Raw genomic sequence first — 21893 nt, 5'->3', positions numbered from 1 at the left:
ACTTGCAGTCCTGTCTCTAATCCTGGCTCTTTCCCGCTGTCTCTGTCCCCTCTGCCTCATTCAGACTCCAGCTCACTACATCTGACAACTGGCTTTTCCTCAGTGTGCCGGGTCCCAGGCTGATTGCGGCTCCCACTGCTCCTCCCTCCCCCTGTCGTTCCCTGGCTGTCAGACGCGATACAACACCAGCAAACACCCCACCCGACCCCCTCCTCCCTCTTCCACCGCCCGCTCTCCCTTTTTCTGCTTCCAGCTCCACCCTGCTCGTTGTGGTGCTCGCTGGCTGAGCGGGGAAGAGGCGGACCGGCCAGCGCGCCTGCGCTTGTATCTGGGGCTCAGTCCGTCTGCTCTATAAGAAGGCGGCGCGATCGCGAAACTCACCAGAAACTAACCTCAATACGAAACGAGATGGTCAGCTTTCGAGCCGGTACAGCAAAATGCTGGATGGACACTGCTCTCTGGGATGGCAACTCGTCGCTGTTATAGTCCTTCTGACCATCGGCAACACCACTGCCTATTTTGGGTACGTCCTGAAAATTAAAAAAAAAACATTTTACAAACTTTCAAAACTTTCCTGAACTTTCAGAACTGTTTTCAAACATTTTATTCTATTTATTTCCTCAGGAAGGTCTCTTCTCACAGATTTTTGTTATGGATTTCTTGTAACGCAAACAGAAATGTACAAAACGAGTTTTAAAATTGATTGGGTGCGCCTCTGTGTTCGTAGTTTGGGGAATTAAAACGATCTGCACTGAGCTTCCAGCTACAGGTTGCTGTGTGTAATCAGACTTTTGATAATTCTTTAAAGTCGAATGTTCTCTGATCACTCCGGTGCAGTCACTTGCACTTTTGGACATGATAACATTTCTTTTCTTCCGATAGGTGAGACTGTCTACTGTATTTCATCTGAACGCACTCGGTCTTTTTCAGTGTTTGTCTCGAGAATCGCTGCGTTATGTCGCGTGTCACCGTAGTTCGATTCAGTGCTGAGTTAGGAGACAGTGTGATGCATGCGTTGTAGGTTCATTATTTATAAAATATACTTGCACGCACACACACTTCTATTTTGCTCCCGCCCACTAATATTTAAACATCTGCTCAACCTACTGACATGAGAATAGTAAACTAAGTATTGGGAGGGTGGAATTGTGTGTGTAAATGAAATACTAGATCGCGGTTTACATCAAACCCCGGGTTAGACTCCGGTCTGGAACTCATCTTTTTGCAGTTTCAAGTTATGCAGTTTTTCTTTTTCCCTTGAAACCTTCCTCCCCTTTTAGTGGGACCACCAGATTTTTTTTTTGTGTTTTGGAAGCAGCTTTACAGTTACCAGCTATAATAACACACGCCAGCACATGCTGTTTTACAAAAGAAAACTTTGGAATCTTATTTCTTAAAGAGAAAGATCTGGAGTTCTCTGCCCTGCTTATTCCGCTGGTTTTCTGTTTTTATCAAGGTTTGGAATGAGACTTGATCAATCCGTGTGACGTGAAGCAAACTGTTTAAGACCGAAGTCTATTATATCCTCAGTATTTCGGACAGATAGGAAATGATTAGTATAATCCAATCAAACTAATTAGCGCGTTGACTGAAAACTTTTACAGCACACGTTAAATGGAAATAAACGGTCCAAGTTTGTTTTAAGTTAATGATTGCCCTTGTAATGACCCAAGGAGTTCTGTCGTGATTTTATTAGTTTTGGTACAGTTATCTCCGCGATAATTAGGGCAGGTTTGATTTCTTCCTCCTCACATAACAAATTTAATCCAGCCGTGCTGACCGCTGACCGTCTGAACTGAGTGCAAAGTTAAACGATTTTAAAACTGGGAAGTGCGCCTAAAGTGCAGTGAGAAATAACTCAGGGTATAGTCTTCAGCAAACTGGAAAAACAAAATCTAATGTTCTTATCAGAGAAAACTATGCTTCGGAAATAGTGCAGGCATATGTTCCTGTTAAGGCGCACCTGCCTTGAATGGGTCATTCCCGAATTGTGCTACCCCCACCCATTGTTTGTTCCTTTCAATAAAAAAGAAGGGTTATTGATTTGCTTATTTTATCGTGATAAAATTACTGTTATTTCTGTGGACGGAATTTAGGGGAACAGGCGTTGTTTGGAGACATTTCCCATTGTAATCTTCCCGTCCAATTAAAGAAAACTGTCTGATTGACATACGCATAGTTCCCCATAACACTGTACTTGAAGGGTCAGATACAGAAAGGATGTGTGCTTAAGCAGTTATAACATCAATGTTATTATTTGTCTTCAATGAACTGCTATGGTTAGTATCATAAAGTTAGTGGAAGGTTGTTACTTGGAGTTCCTAGGTTACTCCAGGTAAAACCACAAAGGCTCTAACAATTTTTAATGGTAGTGGGAATAAGATAATTTTTTTGCAGTGGTAACTATTCACAAGTTTCTCTGAAAATAGGGTTTCCCTACAGATCTTCAAAACTTGCCCCATTCATGATTAAGCAAAGAAATCGTGCCCGGTTGATGTCTTGTCCATTGGTCTCAGAATGATACAGGGTATTTTGTTTTAACATAGGATGAATTCATTGCTTCCTCCATAGCTGACTGTTGGCTTGGCCCCCTAGTGAGCCAACTTCTGAAACCCACTTCTAAGGATGGAAGGAAGCTTGAATGTGCTCAACAAACCCCACCCTTGAGCTTGCCTCCAATCAGTGGGTTCTAACACCAGCTCTGCCAGGAACTCTCTTGACTGTGTTACACATGTGGCAAGTAAACCGTTTTATGCGTGTGTATGCATGTGTGTGTTGCAGCTGATGATTTTAAATCAATCTTCATCCTCTGCTTTCCTCTGTGTATGCTGCCAATTCCTTGGTTACCCCAGCGCTCAGTTCTAAGTAGGGAGAAGCCACCAGTTCTCAGACTTTTGCTGACTATTTGTGTTCTGTCGAGGTAATAGGATATTAGTTACATTTGTTTTTGTAGCACACAAGTTCTGAGTCTTAAACCTGAAGGTATTTTATTGGAGATTTATATTTCTCATAAAAGAAATTAGTATCTGCAGAACTTCAGGGCATTCAAAACACTTCACAGCCAATGAAATACTTTTGAAGCCGAGGCAGCATTTTATAGTTAAAACATGCAGCCAATTTAGACATAATGCCCCATAAACAGGAAAGTGATAATGAATAAAATCTGTTTTATGATGATGGTTGAAAGATGAATGTTGGCTGGTTAACTAGGGAAAATTCCTTTGCTTCTCTTGGGATTGTGTGTTAGGATGTTTTCAATGTCCCTGTCATCTCTGGGTGAGAAGGTTGCTCCTTCAAAGCTCGGTGTTCTGCTAGCTCTCCAGCGTCGGCATTGAGGTAGCACTGCACTGCTGGGGACACTGTCAAGTGAAACGTTAAACCAAAACACTGTCTGTGCTCAAAGGTGAATGTGTAATATTCTGAAGAAGAACAAAAAAGGAAGTCTCCCAACCATTATCTTAAACAGATTATTGAGTTTTGAGCTCCCTTATTTTTGTGGGACTTCACAATGTATAAATTGGCTGCCACATTTCCCACATTATAACAAGACTACACCTCAAGAAGTGTGTCATAGTTTACAATGTGCATTGGAATGTCCTGCGGTCAGCGAAGGCACGCTATAAATGCAAGTGCTTAATTTCCTTAACCAAACCAAACTGCAAGCCTACCTTGCTGGGATAAGTTATGGCAGCATAGGCTACGGACCTTCCTAGTTAACTGCTCAGTTCTACACAGACAGTGCACTTAACAGTTGGGGGCCTGAGCTTATGTATCTGTGTCAGTGTAAACTAATTGTATTCTTTTTGGAAGAAGTGTTGCAATTGTTCCTCATTAGCTTCTCAATACTCATCTGAGATGGTGACTGGTGCCAGCACCTTGTTGTTAAAATCAGTGCACTGTCCAAATATGCCTCATCTAACTGACCAGTGTTCATGCGGGACCTTTCACTCTGGGTTTACTCATGTACAACTCTTGTCTTTGCTTAGTATTCATAATTCAGCTGGGTTTTTGTGCCCTTTGGACTCCTGTGTTCAGTTTGGGTTGCCTCATAATGAGACGGATGTGGAAGCTTTAAAGAGCGGGCCAGTGGAGATTTACCAGGATGCTGTCTGGACTAGTGAACCTATTTTATATGGGAAGTTTTGTGCAATCCAGTTCTTTTACCTTTGGAGGAAAGGAAAATGAGAGATGACTCAATAGTGATGTATAAGATGAAAAGAGGCACAGATAGAGTGGGCAGTCAGCAACTCTTTCAAAGGGTGGAAATGGCTAATATGGGCAGGCATAATTTAAGGAGATCGTGAAAAGCGTAGGGGGATGTTAGAGATACCGGTTTTTTTGCATAGAGTGGTGGATGTGTGGAAGACCCTGCCGGGGTGGTGGTAGAGGCAGATACATTATGGGCACTTAAGAGAGTCTTAGATAGACACAAGTATGAAAGGTTGATGGAGGGCCATGTGAGAAGGAAGTGTTGGGTTGATCACGGAGCAGGCTAAAAGATCAGCACAGCATTGTGGGCCAAAGGTCCTATACAGTGCTGTACTGATCTGTGTTCTATGTTCTCTAGGATAGGGATAGTATCTGCCTTTGTTTTTCTCTAAGCCTCTTCCCTTGGGATCTCTGACACAACTTCAATTCCCCTGCTGTTTTAAACGGGGAATTAGTTTATCACCTTCTTGTAGTGGGAGTTTCCAAATCATGCTCTGCTGGACGTGATTTTCCCATGATCTTTTTCAATAAATTATTCCCATTGTTAACTTAACCTAGAATCAAGTTCAGCAATTGCAATGGAGGACTATAGTAGAACTGTTAATTTTGTGGGTGCTGTTAAGGTTCATAGATGGAGAGAAGACGGAAGAGGGGAGGGGATGATCAAATGATATAATATCATGGGTAGTCATTGACATTGAAGCTACAAGGATTCCTTGTGTGTCTTATAGGAGGATTTCTGCTTCCTCCACAATAAAACGTTTTAACTTAAATGTAGGAACAGGAGTGCAGACACAGTTACGGACATGTTCAAAAATACGGTGATGTGTACAGAGACACATATGGATAATCAGACATGCAGAATATGAAATATGCCGATGGAGTTCAACATGCTTGAGCAACCCAGACTAAGTGTGTTCACAGTGAGACACGGGCATGCAATTCATATAGAGCCAGTCACGCAGATTCAGAAATGTACCTTTGTGCTTGCAGAGCAAAACACACACACAGTTCATTAGAAATTGAGGACAACTTGCTTGAGGCATAGAAGATGATTATGTATGATTTTTCTAAAAATGCGGTGGATGTGGCACACCACCAGCACAGAATCATTGTCCAATCTCGAGAAAGTCCTGCACAACTGGATACCAGACTCTGCTGAACAGATGGAGCACACATGTGCACACACACACACACACACACACACACACACACACACACACACACACACACACACACACACACACACACACACACACACACACACACACACACACACACACACACACACACACACACATCTCCCTCTTTCAGTTTCTCTCCACTCCCCTCTCTCAAATTCTCTCTCCTTTCCTCTAACCAGTTTCATCAGTTTTCCCTCTCCTTTAATGCCTCCTCCCTTTCCACTTCCTCCTCTACTCATTTCCTTTTTCCGTGGCTCTTCATACCTCAGCAAACTGAATATCCTGAAGCCTCTGGGCTGTAGAGAAATTGCTCAGGACATGTGCTATATAGAATGTACAGGTGGGTACACCACAGAATATACGGAAATGCAGAGTACAGTTATAATAGTGAAAACAACCACACATTTGTACCCATATCAAGTCCCCTCTTACCCGAACTTGCCACTGCTCAGCCTTGCAGTTCCTGGGATACTAATTTATAGAACTGTCAATTCTTATCTTTGGTTATTAGTAATGACCATTCCTAATCTGGTTAAGATGTTACTGAAATCAACTGCGTTCACTGAGAAAAGCCTGTGACAAGGAGGCAGAAGAATCAGCAAAGTTATGCAGTTATAGAGTTATACAGAATGGCAACAGGCCCTTCAGCCCATTTTGTTCATGCTGACCAAGACTGGAGCCAATGAGTACTCAGGGAACATTTAATTTAGACCCTTATACAGTGCCACGGAGTGCTGGTTAGATTTATTTCTCATATCTCATCCTCTTCTCCTATGTCAGCTCTTTCTAAGTCAATGTCCACCAGTACTAAGCTTCAGGGATCATTCAAGCAAGTGTACTCTGTAGCTGAAAGTCAAATAAAGGATCCATATGTTGGACCTCTGAAATAAAAACAGAATATGTGGAAAACCTAGCAATTGCAGCAGTGGCTGTAGAAGGAGAAACAGTCAATGCTTTGAATCTGAGACCCTTCAGCAGACCTGATCTGTCTCCTTTTATTGCTGGCTCCAAAATATTTAGTGAATCTTTGGTCATCTTTGCGTAAAGCAATGTGATGGTTCATGTCCTTGGGTCTCTTCTGCCTTCTTTCTGTGGTGGTTGGCAGTCCAATAGGTACTTTGAATAGTCGGCCTAGATTTCTTACTTGGTGCGGGATTTGGGCTTCAACTCATTTTCTTTATCCAGCAGAGCGAGCACCATCAACTAAGCCAAGCTTTCAAATACCAGACTGTCCCCACCCAAATCCACAAGTGATTAACTTATGATTGTTTCTCAGATCATGATCAGGAACAGGGAGACCAGGTTGATTTCTTTTTTCCTGCTGAGGTGTACTGAGGCTGGTTTCGAAGGAGCAAAAAAGGCAGGGGTAGAACCCAGTTCTGGAGCTTGCGCACACAAGGCAACCCAACCCTTTAGCGTGTTACTGAGGGACTGCTGCAATGTTGGAGGATCACTTTTGTTTTGTCAGGGAAAACGTTTAATCAAGATACAGCTTGTCAGCCCAGTAAACATCGGAAAGAGACTGGAGTGTTTTCCCAGTGTCTTGATCTTACATGCCTACTTTGACTAATGATACCGAATGCTCGCTGTTCAACAATGTAATTGATCTGTGTGTAGCAGAGCTCTTCTTTCCTCTGGCATAATATCTAATGATTTTTCTATAAATTGAGAGTGATTATTTGTGCAGAGTGTAAGGGCTATCCTAAAACAATCGACCCAGTAGGAACTGCACATTAGAGAGTGGGTGGGAAAGAAATGATGCCTTTAACACTTGTATTCAGTGACCCTGAAGTATCTGCTTAGATAGTAGGCAGTGCTCGGGCTTAGCAGTCACCTGTTAGCGTGCCACTGGCTCAACCCCATGCTCTACTGGGAGCCTGAGCCAATGAGTTTCTGGCTGGGAGCCTAGTCTGCCTGGGATTGATGTTAGTTCTATCAGCACACTGCAGATCATTCCAATGTGTTTCTGACTTGACTTTCAAACCCAGGTCTTGCTGCTTTTGGCTGTTGGCGTCAGTAACAGCAAATTAGATGCATGTGGAAGAAGGCTGAAGTGGGGGAGAGAGCATAATGTCTTAATATTTTTTTTCCGTGACTTAAAGAACCCGTTTGTTGGCGGTCCTTCCTGTGGCTTGGTGGGAAGGAACACAAAGAAAAAGACAGCTGCATCTGTATTGTGCCAGTGCAGGCTCATTTAGTACACCACAAAACAATTCATAATGACGAGATTACTCTGAGATACTGCAATTATTGTCACAGTCAAATATAGCAACCAATTAGCAAACTGCACACAACCCATCCCTACCTCCCCAAAGCAATAATGATGCTCAGCCCTCCAGGCCTTCATCATTGCTAACCATCTACATCTATCTGTTGGCTTATCCAGGGCTAACTTTGCAGCACTCACGCCTTTATTAGAGAAAAAATCTGCTCGAGAAATATCAGAAATATAAAGAATCCTTGGCCAACATTCATATGCAGTACTGATGGAGATCTGAAGTGCTTCCTTATTGGATGGGACATTAAGCACAGAATTTATCTGCATACTAAGGATGTTTATGTATTTCCCTCAATAAATCTTAATAGAGGAGGGCAGTTGGCTCTAACCATTATCAATGAAGTAGGAATTCTGGCCTCTTGTGTAAAATCTGGTAGTTATGTTCCTTATTTTGCAACAGGGGCCACACCTTACAGTACTTCAATGGCTAGAAGGAGGTTTGGAAAACCCTGAGGTCATTATGTATTTTTTTCTCTTGCTACAGTATCCTTATGATCCCTTGATTACCCCATTGTCAGTAAAACTTATGATATCAGTTTTAAATATGCTCATTGAGTTTTTGTATCCTTTGGTACAGAAAATTACAAATAATTACAGAATTTGAGTGAAGAAATTTCCGTCACACTTGACTGTATCTGAAAGTACGGCCCCTGGTTTCAGAATTCTGACCAGGCTCCTTACGAATTTTGAATGTGCAGTGATTTAATCTCTCATTCTTCCAGGTTAATATTATTTCATTACATGGTACAGAATGAGAGGATGCTAATCAGCACACCAAGACCTTGGTTTGCTTTTCTGTAGTATTCTGTGTCTTTTCACTATCAGCAGAGGTAGTGAGCATAGCATGTGACCCAATGAAATGTATCTCAACCATTCTCTTAGAGTGTCAGATTGTCCGGGATAAGATGTTTCTCTTTCTAATTAGAAAGATATGTACTGATGTGGTATCCTTGTTAACCCCAGTATCTCAATGTGCCTGATGAGGCATGTTTGATGACCCCAGTATGCTTCTCAGTGAGCTGATGTTGCAATGTAGACACACAGAAGTAGTGATGGTGAAATAATGTCAAATTATTGGCCTTCACCATTTATTCCTATATATGCAGTACCCAGACGTGTGTTCAGCTCCTTGATATACTTTGAATAGTGTTGTGGAAAATTTTATCTGCCATTTATGTTACAGTATAAGGTGTTGTACAACACCTCTCCACAAACAAAAACTCAATTTTTCACTCAGGCCTCAGGGGTGAGACTTGAAACCTTTTGATTCCAAGACCAAGTGCCTTTCCGGTGAAGATATCTTTATTTCTGTCACCTCCAACTTTACCGTCAGTATAGGTGTCACGTAAAGAATAATTGTTTTTCAGTTACCAGGGAGTGACCCAATCGTGTACCTAATAGAGCTATTGCCAAACATTCTAATGACTTATTTGCAGTTCTGACCTCTGCTGTCTGTGTGGAGTTTGCACCTTCTCCCTGTGACTGCATGCTTTTCATCTGGGTTCCCCAGTTTCCCTTAATGCAGATTGGTAGATTACTTGGCCACTTGTGAGTGGCCCCTATTCATTGTTATTTTATTTATAAATCAGCTTTCATTTATCTGTTCTATTTGAAATCATTGCTATCACGCAGCAGCAAAATTGACTAATTGATGTTCAATTAAGGATATGGGACCAATATTCAAAAGCAAGACCTGTGCACCGAAACTGAACAGCACTAGAGTAAGTACGTACAAGTGTATATCACTAGTAGAAAACTCAGCCTTTAATTTTACAAATCTGGATATTCAGTGAAAAAGCAAACATTGACTGATGTTGATCAAAACAATTATTGAAGGAAATCTGCCAGAGTTTCCATAAACTGATACCAAAAATCAGTACGTTTCTTGAATTCAATTTCTCAAGGTCTTTGGCAGCAGCTTTAACCCTCAACATCTGAAGAATGAGTCTAGCTCTCTAACTACCAGCTTTCAAACCTGAAGAGCAATTTTCCTGACTACTCTCTTGTTAATGAGTTCCATTCATTTGGAGCTCAAATCAGAAATTCACGTGTGCATGGGATTTCTAATATCATCCACACATGGTTTTACAATCTTTGCTCCCAATAAATGAGGCTCCATTCTGGGAGCACCAAATTTGGAGTCTGTCTCCCAGTCTCCCACAGGAATGCCGTGTACTTGTTTTAATATAAGAATTATAGCTATATGAGTATGTCCTGGGAAATGCAACCCAACTGATCTCATTGTGGAGATCATTGACTATGAAACAACTAAGGGTTCTGCAGACTTCAACAAATAATGTCACAAAAATCCCTCCAAGGTACAGAAAACCCGAAAACTACTTTGGAGCGAGCTAATACATAGATGCTCAATATCAAGTTGGACAAAACCCAAACTAAAGTGAGAAGAAAAACAACAATATGAGTTGGATCGATTTGAAGTCACAGTTATGGATTATCACTATAGGAATTCTAGAAGTGATCAGTAATTTTGCAAATGATTGGGCCAGCTCTGAGGGCAGAGGGAGCCATAAACTACAACCAAAGTCACATTTAGCCTATGACAGGTAGAAAAGGCAGCTTCTCTCCCTTTTCTGAAAGACAATAATGAATTATTTGGCTCTTTAAGGCACAGTAGAAGTTAATATCTTGTCATAAATACCAGGCTTATTGTGTTCGGTTCCAGAGCCATCCTTGATAGCTACAAAAAACTGCTTTGTTCAAAACCAGATTTGAAATTGGGAATAAACCTCTAGGTAGATTCCATGGAGATGATAGCATTAGGGAGGCTGGGTGCACTATCATTGGAGTTAGTATGTGAGAGGCTTTGCTAGCTTATTACAGATCTCTCTTGTTGCTGATTGGTTATTTAATATGACCACTCTGGCTGCACAGATTCAGCGCCAAGTATGTGAAGCTGAATGGTAAAAGATTTGGGGTTTTAAACTCCAATGTGCTGAATGAGTAGATAATTATCCAGTTGTTCCTGTGCCTCGTGGCACCTGAGCCGATCCATTTCTTTTACGTCACAAGCAAGATGATGGAATGTCATCTTGCATCTGGTCAAATTTATTGAAGCTTTCTTTACAGCTGGTGTTTATACTTGTCAGTGTCTTTAAACTTATTCTGACTCTTGTTTCTGTATATATGTGTGTGTGTGTTATCTCTCAGTGAACTGTTAGCTTGCTTGGCAAGACCCTACCAGGAGAATTGAATGTTTGCCTTTAAGTGCTTCACTTCAACCTGTGTGGTTCAGATATTGCTAAGGGGAGTAGTGCACTTGCCAGCATGATTTCCACAGTCGTAGAACCAAACAGAGGTACCCAATGAGACAAGAATTAGTCCGGAGGCAAATTATTGAATCAGGTGTGTGTAGATTATAAATAATTTTAGTGCTGTCTTCTGAGAACTACTATTTATTCTCCTGGCTGATGTTACTGCTTGAAGATGACTTCTCAAAGAGCTTGTTTTCTTTATTGCTCATTATGGAAACTGGCATTTGTTCCTGACCATAATCACAGCTTACAATCAATTCAAATTACAGTTCTCAGAACTTGCTTTTCATGTCATGAATTAGAGACATATTATAAATTACAAACATTTAGATATGTTAGTGTCAGAAAATCACATGTTCACTTCAGGATGAGGCTGTCCTAACAATAATTCTGGTATTACAAATAAGGGATTGTAAGAGTTTATATCTGTAATGAGAGGAGTGCAGTTGGGAAAGGGCAGTTGCTGTTAATCGTACGATCTGCAAGTATGTAATAGTTTATACTAACCATCCCGAATCGGGGAGCTTTTGTACGATAGCGCAAATGCTAGTTCTTTGCTGTTTCATGGTGCGCCTGCCAGGAAATTGCTGGAGAAATTACGATTGGAACCCATGTACCTAATCCATGTCGTGATCAACCTAGTCTTTGATGCTATACAGCAGAGCGATCTGCTTTGTGTATGTAGGGTATGGTGGTGGTTAAGTTACTAGACTAATGATCTAGAGTCCTGGATTACCAGTCAAGACACCCAATTCAAATCCATTTGGAGCTCTGAAATTTAAATTCAGATTAATGAACTGGATTTTAAAATCACACAATTTTAATAGGCTAATAATGACGATCATAAAGCTGCTCTACTGTTCTAAAAACCCATCAAAGGAGGAAATCTATCTGTTTATATGTGAGTCCAAACCTACAATGTGATTGACTATGAAATGCACAGGAATGGCCTGGCATGTCACTCCTTTCAAGGCAATTTGGGAACAGGCTATAAACACTGATCTTGCCAGTGATGCTGAGACTTTGGAAAGGAATAAATAAGTGTAAACTCTGCTGGGCCAGGATGCATAAAACTTTTATTTTTCAGTGATATGTGTCTGAAAATTGTTGATTTTCTTTTCCCCCTGAGTTGAACATGATTGCAACCACTACCAGGCCAAATTGCACCACTGAGGAAATTCAATATTGGACTTCCTGTGGTGATTCATCATTGCATGTCTGACACATAGGATGACTTAATTTCCAACGCTTTGCTTCCTTTGGAGCATTGTGGGGAAATTAGGCCAGGTTGTCCCAAGATTAATATTGTGAAACATTCCTGGGACAACATTTTCACAATACAGTGCTGGATTGAGACAGTCTCTTAGCTTTGAACCTTTGGGATCCCATGGCCACCCCACCCCAGATGGTCCACGCACACAACAGAGGCCGACAGCCAAAATCCAATGTCATAAACACAAGAGGTTCTGCAGATGCTGGAAATCCAGAGCAATACACAAAATAATCCCTACACCTGCCAGCTTGTACTCTTTCCCCTCCCACTAGCTTCTTATTCTGTCTTCTTCCTCCTTTCTTTCCACTCCTGATGAAGGGTCTTGGCCTGAAACATCGACTGTTTATTCACCTCCATAGATGCTGCCTGACCTGCCGTGTTCCTCCAGCCCAGCAGTTTGTGTTTTGCTGAAGGTTCAATGTCTCTTGCCAATACCCCATCTCCTCCGAGCCACAATGGTCTTTGTTTTATGATCGCCAGCTGTCATAACCAGGCAACGCATAGATGTAGCAACTTCCAATTGTGGTGACCCTTACTGAAGGCCTCAGGGGTATTTAACAAGAGAATGAAGAGTTATTTTTAGTTCGGGGGTTGTTTCAGAAAAATGCTTTCCTATGTTTTAGCCACATCAGCCTTGGTAAATTCTGGTAATCAAAAATAAAATCTTATTTCTTTTCCTGTTCTTTTCCCCCTCAGTGCTCTAAGTAATTACCTTTAAGCATTGCAAAGGTGCTACTATTGGTAAGTTGCAGAATCCACAGCATTGTCAGTCTTGCAGTGTCTTACCCAAGAGGTGTGTCACTAGACTCACTTGGCACTTCTAAAACACTCTGACACTGAGGGTAACCATTACATCTCATCTGGTGTGCCAGTCTGAGACCAGGCCTCACACCACACAGTGTGGGCTCCTGATTGCTGGGAGCGAGCTGCTGCTTTTTCATTCTTCTGTGTCTTTGCACTGAAAATCTAATCGTTCACTAAAAAAGCAACTCGTCACCTTACATTTTTAAATACTGATGTTCAAAGGAGCATTTCTACATATCAGATGTAATCTTTGCTTCAGCTTGTTGTTTCCAGAACCAGTAGGGGCAACAATAGAACTTTTATAACAGCGATTAACATGTCAAAAAACCTTCAGTTTTCCTTCTATAAGCTTATTAATTGGATACTCTGAAACCTCTGGAGCAGAGAGACCACGTCAGGTCTCATTCAATTCCATGAAGATTTAATAGACTGAGATGGAAAGCGGCAATGGCATAAACCCACAGCAACATCTCACCTCTGCCCTCATCAAAACCAGCTTAGTCAACATCTGGCAGGGGCTTTCCCTTATCTGCAGGATCGGGCAATTTCAAATGGGTCCCTTGCAATAGCTTGGACAGCAATCTCACCAAATAGCTCAGCCAACCCCACAATGTGCCCAGCTGTTGATGTACGAGAGTGGCAAATTAGTGATTTTGTTCATTGTTAGATGGTGTAAAACACTCCTTAAGCTGTCAGGAGGATTCAGTTATGACCGGTTAGCTGTCCTATTTGGGAGAAATGGAACTGAAGGCTCAGAAGGTCTTTATCTAAGGAGTGGGCTTAATGTGACCGGAAGTTTTTGTTTTAATTGGAGGATTTGTCATCTCCAGGTTAATGCCATCTTAATGAGAAGAATTATGAGCAGAAAGAGCTACCCTGCTTCTTAGTGCTCTTTTTCTTTCTACTAATAATATTTTGGATGCCAAGATAATGTAATGGTTAGCGCGACACTATTACAGCTCAGGACGTTTTGGAGTTCAATTCCAGCAGGGCTTCTATGTTTTCTCCATGAACCCGGTTGGTTTCCTCCGATTGCTCTGTTTTTTCCCATAGTCCAAAGAAGTGCCGATTTGTCGGTTAATTGGTCATTGTAAATTGCCCTGTGGTTAGGCTAGGGTAACTGGGTGGGTTGCTGGCTGGTGTGGCTCATTGGGCCAGAAGAACCTGTTCTGCACTGTATCTCTAAAAGTTGGGCCACTCAGTAAGCTGGCAACTTATGAATTGTTCATTTGGCATTGGTATTCTCACTTCTGCATCAGAAGCATGGGGCTTGAAGGGACATTTCATTTTCATGAGTCATGTAGGCTCATGCGTGAGTGCAGTACTTGGGGAGTGCTGCACTGCCAGGGCTGCCTTTGTTCAGCTGGAACTTTGAATTCAGTCTCTCAAATGGACAGAAAGTTTTGAAAAGAGCAGAAAGGATCTCCCTGGTGTGTTGGCCAATGCCAAACCTTCAGCTAACACCACTAAAACAAATGAGCAAGTAGAACGTGCGGAAGCTTTGTCAGTGCAATCTTATTACTGTATTGTTTTGTTTGCAGTAGTCAGGTTGTAAAGCTCTTTGGAATGTCTTGAGTTCATTAAAAGCACTGAAAAAATTGAGTTCTTTCTGTTTCTAAGTCTAGCAGAGGTGTTGGCTTTATCTTGCACTCTGTGCTTGGCCCCCTTCGTACTGAGTATTCAAAGTCACAGATACTTGTGGTACTCCCACTTATTTGAGATCTATACAAGCATTTTCCAAGGTACGTTTGCCCACACCCATGGAGAGTTCTCTCCTCCATAGTCTTCCTAAAGCTGCAGGAATATTTCTGGTTTTATGTGGGGGAAAGGTCAGGGGACAGTCTAGTGTAGTTATGTAATTAGGTTAGTAATACAATGGACTGAACTAATACAGAGAAATGAATTTCTATTCTGACTAAAATTTAAAAAAAATTGAATCTGGTGAAGGGAAGTAAAACTGAACTCACTATCCAACCTAGCTCTTGTTACTCTGGACTCTCCATGTGGTAAAGGAAAGCTGCCAACCTCATGCCTCAAGACACGAGGGGATGGGTAGGGGCTGAGGCCTTTGGAATGAATTAAAATTTCATAAATCTGAATTCTGATTCTACATGATTCACCAAAGGGAAGCTTGGGAAGCCGTCTTTATTGGGCTGTAAAGTCATTTTAGTCATAATTCTTTTATTATTGTTTTTATTGGTAAAAATTGCGTTTAAGCATACAAAGCATCTGGAATATTAACAGCCAAGGTAGTTACTGATCACATGGGCAAGTCTATTTTTATCTACTTCTGATTTACAAATTGTGCTGCAGTACATAGGATGATCACAAGAGGGTGCTGCTCTGCTCAGCCTTCAAATTGCATATGCTTTGCCAGGATGTGAAAGGACGCTGTTCATGATCCCTGACTATCCAATCTGTTTTAGCTTCTCTACTTATGTAAGATGTAGGTTTTTTTTTAACAAAATTATAATAATTTGAAATACAGTCCCAGAGATTTTTTTTATATTCCTTCGGATGAAAAGGAATAGTGTTCTGTTTACTGTTTACTACTTATGTGCTTCTTGTCCCATTATGGAAATGGGCATCTTGGACCACTGTCTGTGCCCACCATAACCTATCCTCTTTCACCAATCCTATTCTCCTTATTCTCTTTCACTTCCATCAGCTCGCAAGGTTCCGCCAGTTACTTACACACTGGGGATAATGTACAACGGCAAGTTAATTTACCAGCCTGCATGTGTCTGGGATTTGGGGGGGGGGGGGGGAAGCAAACGAGAGTAGCTGGAGAAAACTCATGCAGTCACAGAGCAAGTGCACGAATTCCACGTACAGAGCACAGCAGTTCAGGATTAGACTTGGGTTCTTAACACTGAGCAGCAGCTCTACTGACTGTGGCCTCCTTGAGGGGTGGGGCGGGCAGGGGTAGGGAAGTCACAGACAGAATGCATTATTCCACACAATCAAAGCCAGCGAACAGGATTAACCAGTGAGACAGCAGATTAATTACCATCGGATCCCTACTCCAGCTGTTTCAAAGAAAGAGGATACAATACAGTGAAATTGACGATACAATTTGCATTGTAAATACTTTTGTATCACTGGTTTGGTCCCATCCCAGTAGAAGTGACTTTAAGGTGTATTGTCCCTGAAGCAGGATTTGTACCTGAACTTTGTCTTTTACACATCATACAGCAACCAACTCCTTGATCTACCCTTTCTCTTCATCTCTTGGCGCATGTTTCCTTTCTCTCTTTGCCTGTGCCTTGAACTCTGAACCCTGTACTCTGAACCCAGAACTTCGAACCCTAAACTCTCTCCCTAAAAGTCCACCTTTGTTGACTTCAGTCTCTCTCTGTACGTTGCTCCTAGATGCAATTTGAATTTCACATTCTGGGTCATCTCCATCTCCCCATCTTTTCACTGTATCCTTTATAGCCCACAACCCTTTCTTTCACCGGAATCTCTGCTAATAGCCCCTGCACCCTAACCTACTCTTGTTTTCAGTAAAATAAGCCTCAGCTCAATTTACCTTTCCTTGCCCCACGTGATTTCTTAGTTTTCACTTCCTCATTTTTAGTTCATGTTCCCATGGGGTTTGAAAATAGTGCTACACGAACAACTTACTCTGATCAATTTTGGCAGTTTACTTCATTATAACTAAAAACAGAAATTAGATTACTTAAAACTTTTTCCACAATGTCTACCTCTTTCAAAGACACATGGATCCTGCGCTGCATCAGGTAGCCATGACTGCACAAGCACTCCAGATGGTGTCTGTCTATCGTCTTGAACTGTGATCATGTAGCTCCCTTTCATTTTTTAAAAATCCAGATTCTGTAGGTTCTTGGGCCTTGTCTAGGTCAAATGCTTGAATGTGCCTTTATTAGGTGTATGATGCTATGGAGCACACTAGATCATACCTTGTGTGGGATAATTTCTCCATCAAGAGAGCATCAATAGTTAAGTGAAACCAGGGACTGGAAAAATGCTTCAGCGAAGCAGCTGTAGCTATAATGCTTCCTTATAAAAATAAAACGAGATGGGCCAGTGCCAACTTGCAATGAGTGGAACTGTCAGAAATGGTCTATTGCCTTTGACTAAGCCAATAATGTCATAAGGTAATGATGTCATCAAGGCTCATTCTGAAGGGAAATGCGCTAGGTTAGAGTATCTTTGGGACTCCTCTCTCTGATGGAGACTGGAAGGCAGTGTGGATTAGAATGTTGCACTTTCACCTCCTTGATCTCCATCCAAGTCCAGCCCAGGCTGATGGGATGGAAATGTAATGAGGGTTAGAACAGTGTTCATTCCTCTCCTTGATCTGGGTTCAGATTTGAGTGACAGGGGTGAAGCAACCCTTTCTCTTCACTCTGTCTCGCTTGCTTTCTTTCTCTCTCTCCTTCACTCTATTTCTGCATAACACTCTATGGTGTTTCGTGAACTTTATCTTCCTTGCTGTTTCTTTTTCCACATTCTTTTCAATTTATTTCCCTGTCCCTCTGGGGCCTTACTACATTTCTACTTCTCCTGACCTATTTATCCCCTTTGAACCAATCCTTTTGTATTAGACTTTGCTCAACTTATCTTTTTTTGTCTACTTTATTTTCTTTTTTCTTTGTCTTTCTCTACATCTTTTGCAATCCTGCTCTGGTATAAATATCACTGAAGGAAGTGGAGATACTTGTGCAAATATTTGGCAGAGTGTATTCTGAATTTGGCGGGGTTAAGGTGCACTAGTGGGACAGAGTAGACAAAACTAAACTAATTTGATGTGTTTACGATATATCATTTTCCCCAGAGCTCATCATTAATGTTTCAAGGAGTATTCTTGAAATAATAAATAGCACGCAAAGGTCATGCAGCATTAAATCAAGTACATAGTTTGGGGGAAAAAAGAATGAAAAAATGCGTGTTTCACTAGAAATGTTCAGTTTGCAGTTTTATGGGAGGCTCAAGTGTAACAAAATTAGATCTCTTTATCAACCGAACATGTCAATTTTCAACAAAAGATTTTTGCAGCTGCTGAACCTAACAGGAGAAATAGGCTGCAATTCCGCAGATGCAAAGTCTGGTTTTATGGATATGTGACTGCAAAAGCAGCACTATTAATGTGGGGAGCGGTAATTGCCCTGCTTAAATCCCAGATGTATTACTTTGTGTGTACCTGAGCCTTCAGCACGGAAGCTGTCTGCAGTGATCTGCGTGAGTTGAAGCAGTAAAATGTGAGCCTACCTGCAAGTGGGATGGCCTTCCTCTGTTCTGTGACTACCTGGTGTTGGCTGCCAATGGGCACGATTCTATGCATAAGCCAGAAGACAAAAGCAGAGGAGAATTACCATACTCACAGAACCTAGAACAGCACAGGGCAGAAACTATGAAGGCTGTGCCAATCCGAATTAATCCCATCAGTCTGCACTGTCCATATCCCTCCATTTCTTTCCTTGTACAAGTGCATATCTAAATGCTTCTTAAGCATTGCTATTGTATCTGCAGACTCAGAATCAGGAGACTGAGTTTTCAGTTGCTGTAGTGGAATCTATAGTGACTGAGACCAAAATGTCCCTTTGCATCCCCAGAAGACTGGCAATCAGATGAATTTTATGGAACATTCAAATGATATTTTAAAATTCTCAGGTTATTTATCTTTTCTAAGTCCCACTTCAAGAGTCTCATATTGGCATTTTTCAAATCAGTGAGCTGGGAAGCAAAGGAATAGACCTATACCCTTTAATTTGGATTTAGAAACACTCAAATGTATCTTCTAGCAAGGTTCTTGGAATTTTTAATTAAAGTTTGTAGTTTAAAACCTTGCTTTAACATCTGTATTCCAAGACTAACGGCACATGGAAGTCTTGATTTGCCTATCTAAGACGAGGACCAGGGTGTTGAAATTGTTCTGATACTTTCCTTTTTGATTCTTAGATTCCAATGCACCCCACAATAACTGGATGTATCTCTTTTACTTTAAACAGCAGTTGAATGAGTATTAGGACAACTGGCCTACTAGCATTCCTGCTAGCATTTTATGTAAGAAGTTGCAGAATGGTGTGAAGAAAATTATGTTGGTGTATTGTGAGTGCCTGAGATTGGACATGAGCATACCGGTGGGAAGAGCTGATAAGGCCTTTATGACTATTTAACTAAACAATACCTTATTGGTTCCAAAAGTTAATATCCAAAATGGAATATAACCCATTTGTAGTATTTCTCTTCCACACATTCATGAGCCTACCTTCCTGATTAGTGTTGATATATTGATATTTATTTGTTCCTGATTTGTATTATTGATATTTACTTATAAGCATGTCAATCTTGTCCTGTTTCATTGGTTTTCATTTTAGGACATGTTATAAAAGATGTTGCCTTAAATCTATTAGAAAGTTGAAATTCAGAGTGAAGAGCATTATAAGAAAATACTTTTGAAGTGTAACCAATATTGTAATGAATGAAATTCAAGGCCCAGTTTACACAAGATTCCAGAAATGAGATAGTGTAACTGAAGTTGTTAAGTGATAAACAGAAGATACAATCTAATTATTGACTTTGAAGGAGTACCATGCCTCTAAGAGCTGGCAGGGCTTAATTTAAAGGCTCAATGAAATAATGTTTCTGTCAATATCCTTGTATTCCTCACTGTAGACTACAGACATTGCTACGTGTTCAAGTTTCTGGCAAGTGATTTCCTCTTTGAGACTTTTGACAATATTTCTTGCTGATAAGTTTAAACTGGTGAGCAGTTCATTTGTAACATGCTTCTAAGTGTCTGAAAATGTTTGGTACAATATAAAAGGAAATAACCGTTTGTAAGTGCTCTTCATGGGGGTCCTTGCTTTCCTGAAGTTTCAGTCCTCACATTTCCCTTTCTCTCCTCTCCTTCACAGTTTAACTGGTAATGAACCACTCACCATCTTGCCTCTGACACAAGAAACAGAGCAGACACACGGGAAGGCCCACTTCAAGGTCTGTGATCGTCTGAAGCTGGAGCGAAAGCAGCGACGAATGTGTCGGCGGGATCCAGGAGTGGCCGAGACCCTAATGGAAGCAATCAGTATGAGTGCCCTTGAATGTCAGTACCAATTCAGATTTGAGAGGTGGAATTGCACTCTGGAAGGACGATACAGGACGAGCCTTTTGAGAAGAGGTCAGTCACTCTTGTTTTTACATTATGCATCTTTGGCGACCGATGTGTTTGATGGGGAAGTGGGAAAACAATGGTGAAAAAGGTTACCTCATTGTTCATTGAGGTACAACATGCTCTCCGATAGACTTTGGTTTTCTAGTTGAACACCACAGAATTAAATTGACAGCAGTGGAATAGAATAGGGGAAAAATATAGATTTGTGTTTTGGAAACAAAATTTTAAATGGAATGGTAGATCCAATGTTACCTTAAGTTGTACGGCAATGTAATTTTAAGCATTTTATGCTGTTTATTTGGTTCTTATGTTCAGTTTTACCCTGACCTCTTCCCTTTTGCACTACAGTAGTGTAATGGGTGCCACAGTACTGCAGTGGTTAGCGTGACACTATTACAGCCTGGGGCATATCAGAGTTCAGAGTTCAATTCTGACACCACCTGTAAGGAATTTGCATGCTCTTCCCATTCAATGCTTGGGTTTCCTCCCACAGTCCAAAGATGTACCAGTTAGGAGGTTAATTAGTAAATTGTCCTGTGATTAGGCTTGGGTCAAATAGGTGGATTGCTGGATTGTGCTGCTTGTTGGGCCAGAACGGCCTGTTCCACACTGTATCTCTCAATGAGAATAAAAGTAAATAAGTCTTTCAATTTCCTTCCCAGTCATCCCTCCCATTCTGTTAATCCAACACCTGCCCCAACCACCTCACATACTTTATGTCTTATTACAGGTATAAAGGTATATAGTCAGGGAGTTATTTTTCCCTAACCAAGCTTTGCCTACCAAAGTGGGTGAAAATTCTCAGGTGAATTTTCCTTCTTTGGAAGGAGGGTATTTGTGCAGTGAATGTATTAAACACCTTTCATTATTTGTACATCTCCCCCTATATGTGCTGTATAGGGGGAGGGAACTATCTGCTTAATGGGCTGTGCTAATAACTGAATGGAGGAGGACAAGTTATTAGCCAGACTCTCACTTCAGAGTTTGGAAAAAAAGGGACAAAGCCCTGTGTGGAAAAGGGGAAACGTCACTGGTGTTCGGGAGTTAGTCTTGGATTAGCATTTTGCCTCTGAATAAGCAGGCTAAAATGGACAAAAGGAATTGTGGAAGAGTGCTTTCAGCAGATGGTCACCGTTTCGGTGAATGTGGTAACAAAGAAATTGTTAGATGAGAAATATGTCATTAATGTTGTTCCCCTCTTAATTTTCCAGTGGCTGCATGATACAGCAGCAATGGTACCGCTGACAAATCATTTTAGTCAATTTGTTTTCAACAAACCCGGACGTGAGGCAGGCAAAACTTCAGCTTTAAGAATCATAGGTGCAAAGAACTGTTCCACCCAAGAAGAATAAACTTGCCACATGGCATGTCTGAAAAGGCTTGTACTATATTGCAGAATACTAAAAGAACCTCCCCAGTTTCCACTTAATCGGTATTAACTGATTTCACTGCCTCACTTTTCATAATGTGCTCATGCCCCCACTCATTAATCTATTGTACCCAAAGATCCACTGGCTTTATCATCAGGTATTCAACTTTCCTTACTCCTTGGCCGCCGCTTCAGTCCATATGACTACTGCAAGCTGTCACTTGCTTCAAGATTTCCATCAAGGGCAACACCTGAACTATGTGTCTTGATATTGGAAACAGCATCTCTCAGGAGATTGATGGCCTTTTCAGAGCTCTGGGCAAGTGGTTCCAAGTGCAATGACCTCAATCCATTATCAGTAGACAT

General features: G+C 41.3%; 1 protein-coding gene across 1 annotated transcript in view; it reads left to right on the top strand.

Annotated features, from left to right (window-relative positions):
- The first annotated feature begins 311 nt into the window (after positions 1-311).
- wnt9a (wingless-type MMTV integration site family, member 9A) overlaps positions 312-21893 on the top strand; it is a 59987-nt gene continuing 38405 nt past the window's right edge. Inside the window, exons 1-2 of the mRNA XM_073048977.1 lie at positions 312-523; positions 19905-20164. Of these exons, the coding sequence (XP_072905078.1) occupies positions 438-523; positions 19905-20164 (346 nt within the window). The 5' untranslated portion in view covers positions 312-437. The remainder of the gene's footprint in view (positions 524-19904; positions 20165-21893) is intronic.

The sequence above is a fragment of the Hemitrygon akajei genome, chromosome 1 (assembly GCF_048418815.1).
Source record: "Hemitrygon akajei chromosome 1, sHemAka1.3, whole genome shotgun sequence".
In the NCBI taxonomy this organism is placed as follows: Eukaryota; Metazoa; Chordata; class Chondrichthyes; order Myliobatiformes; family Dasyatidae; genus Hemitrygon; species Hemitrygon akajei.
Note: the sequence above shows the minus strand (reverse complement) of the source record. Positions and strands in the feature narration are given on the sequence as shown.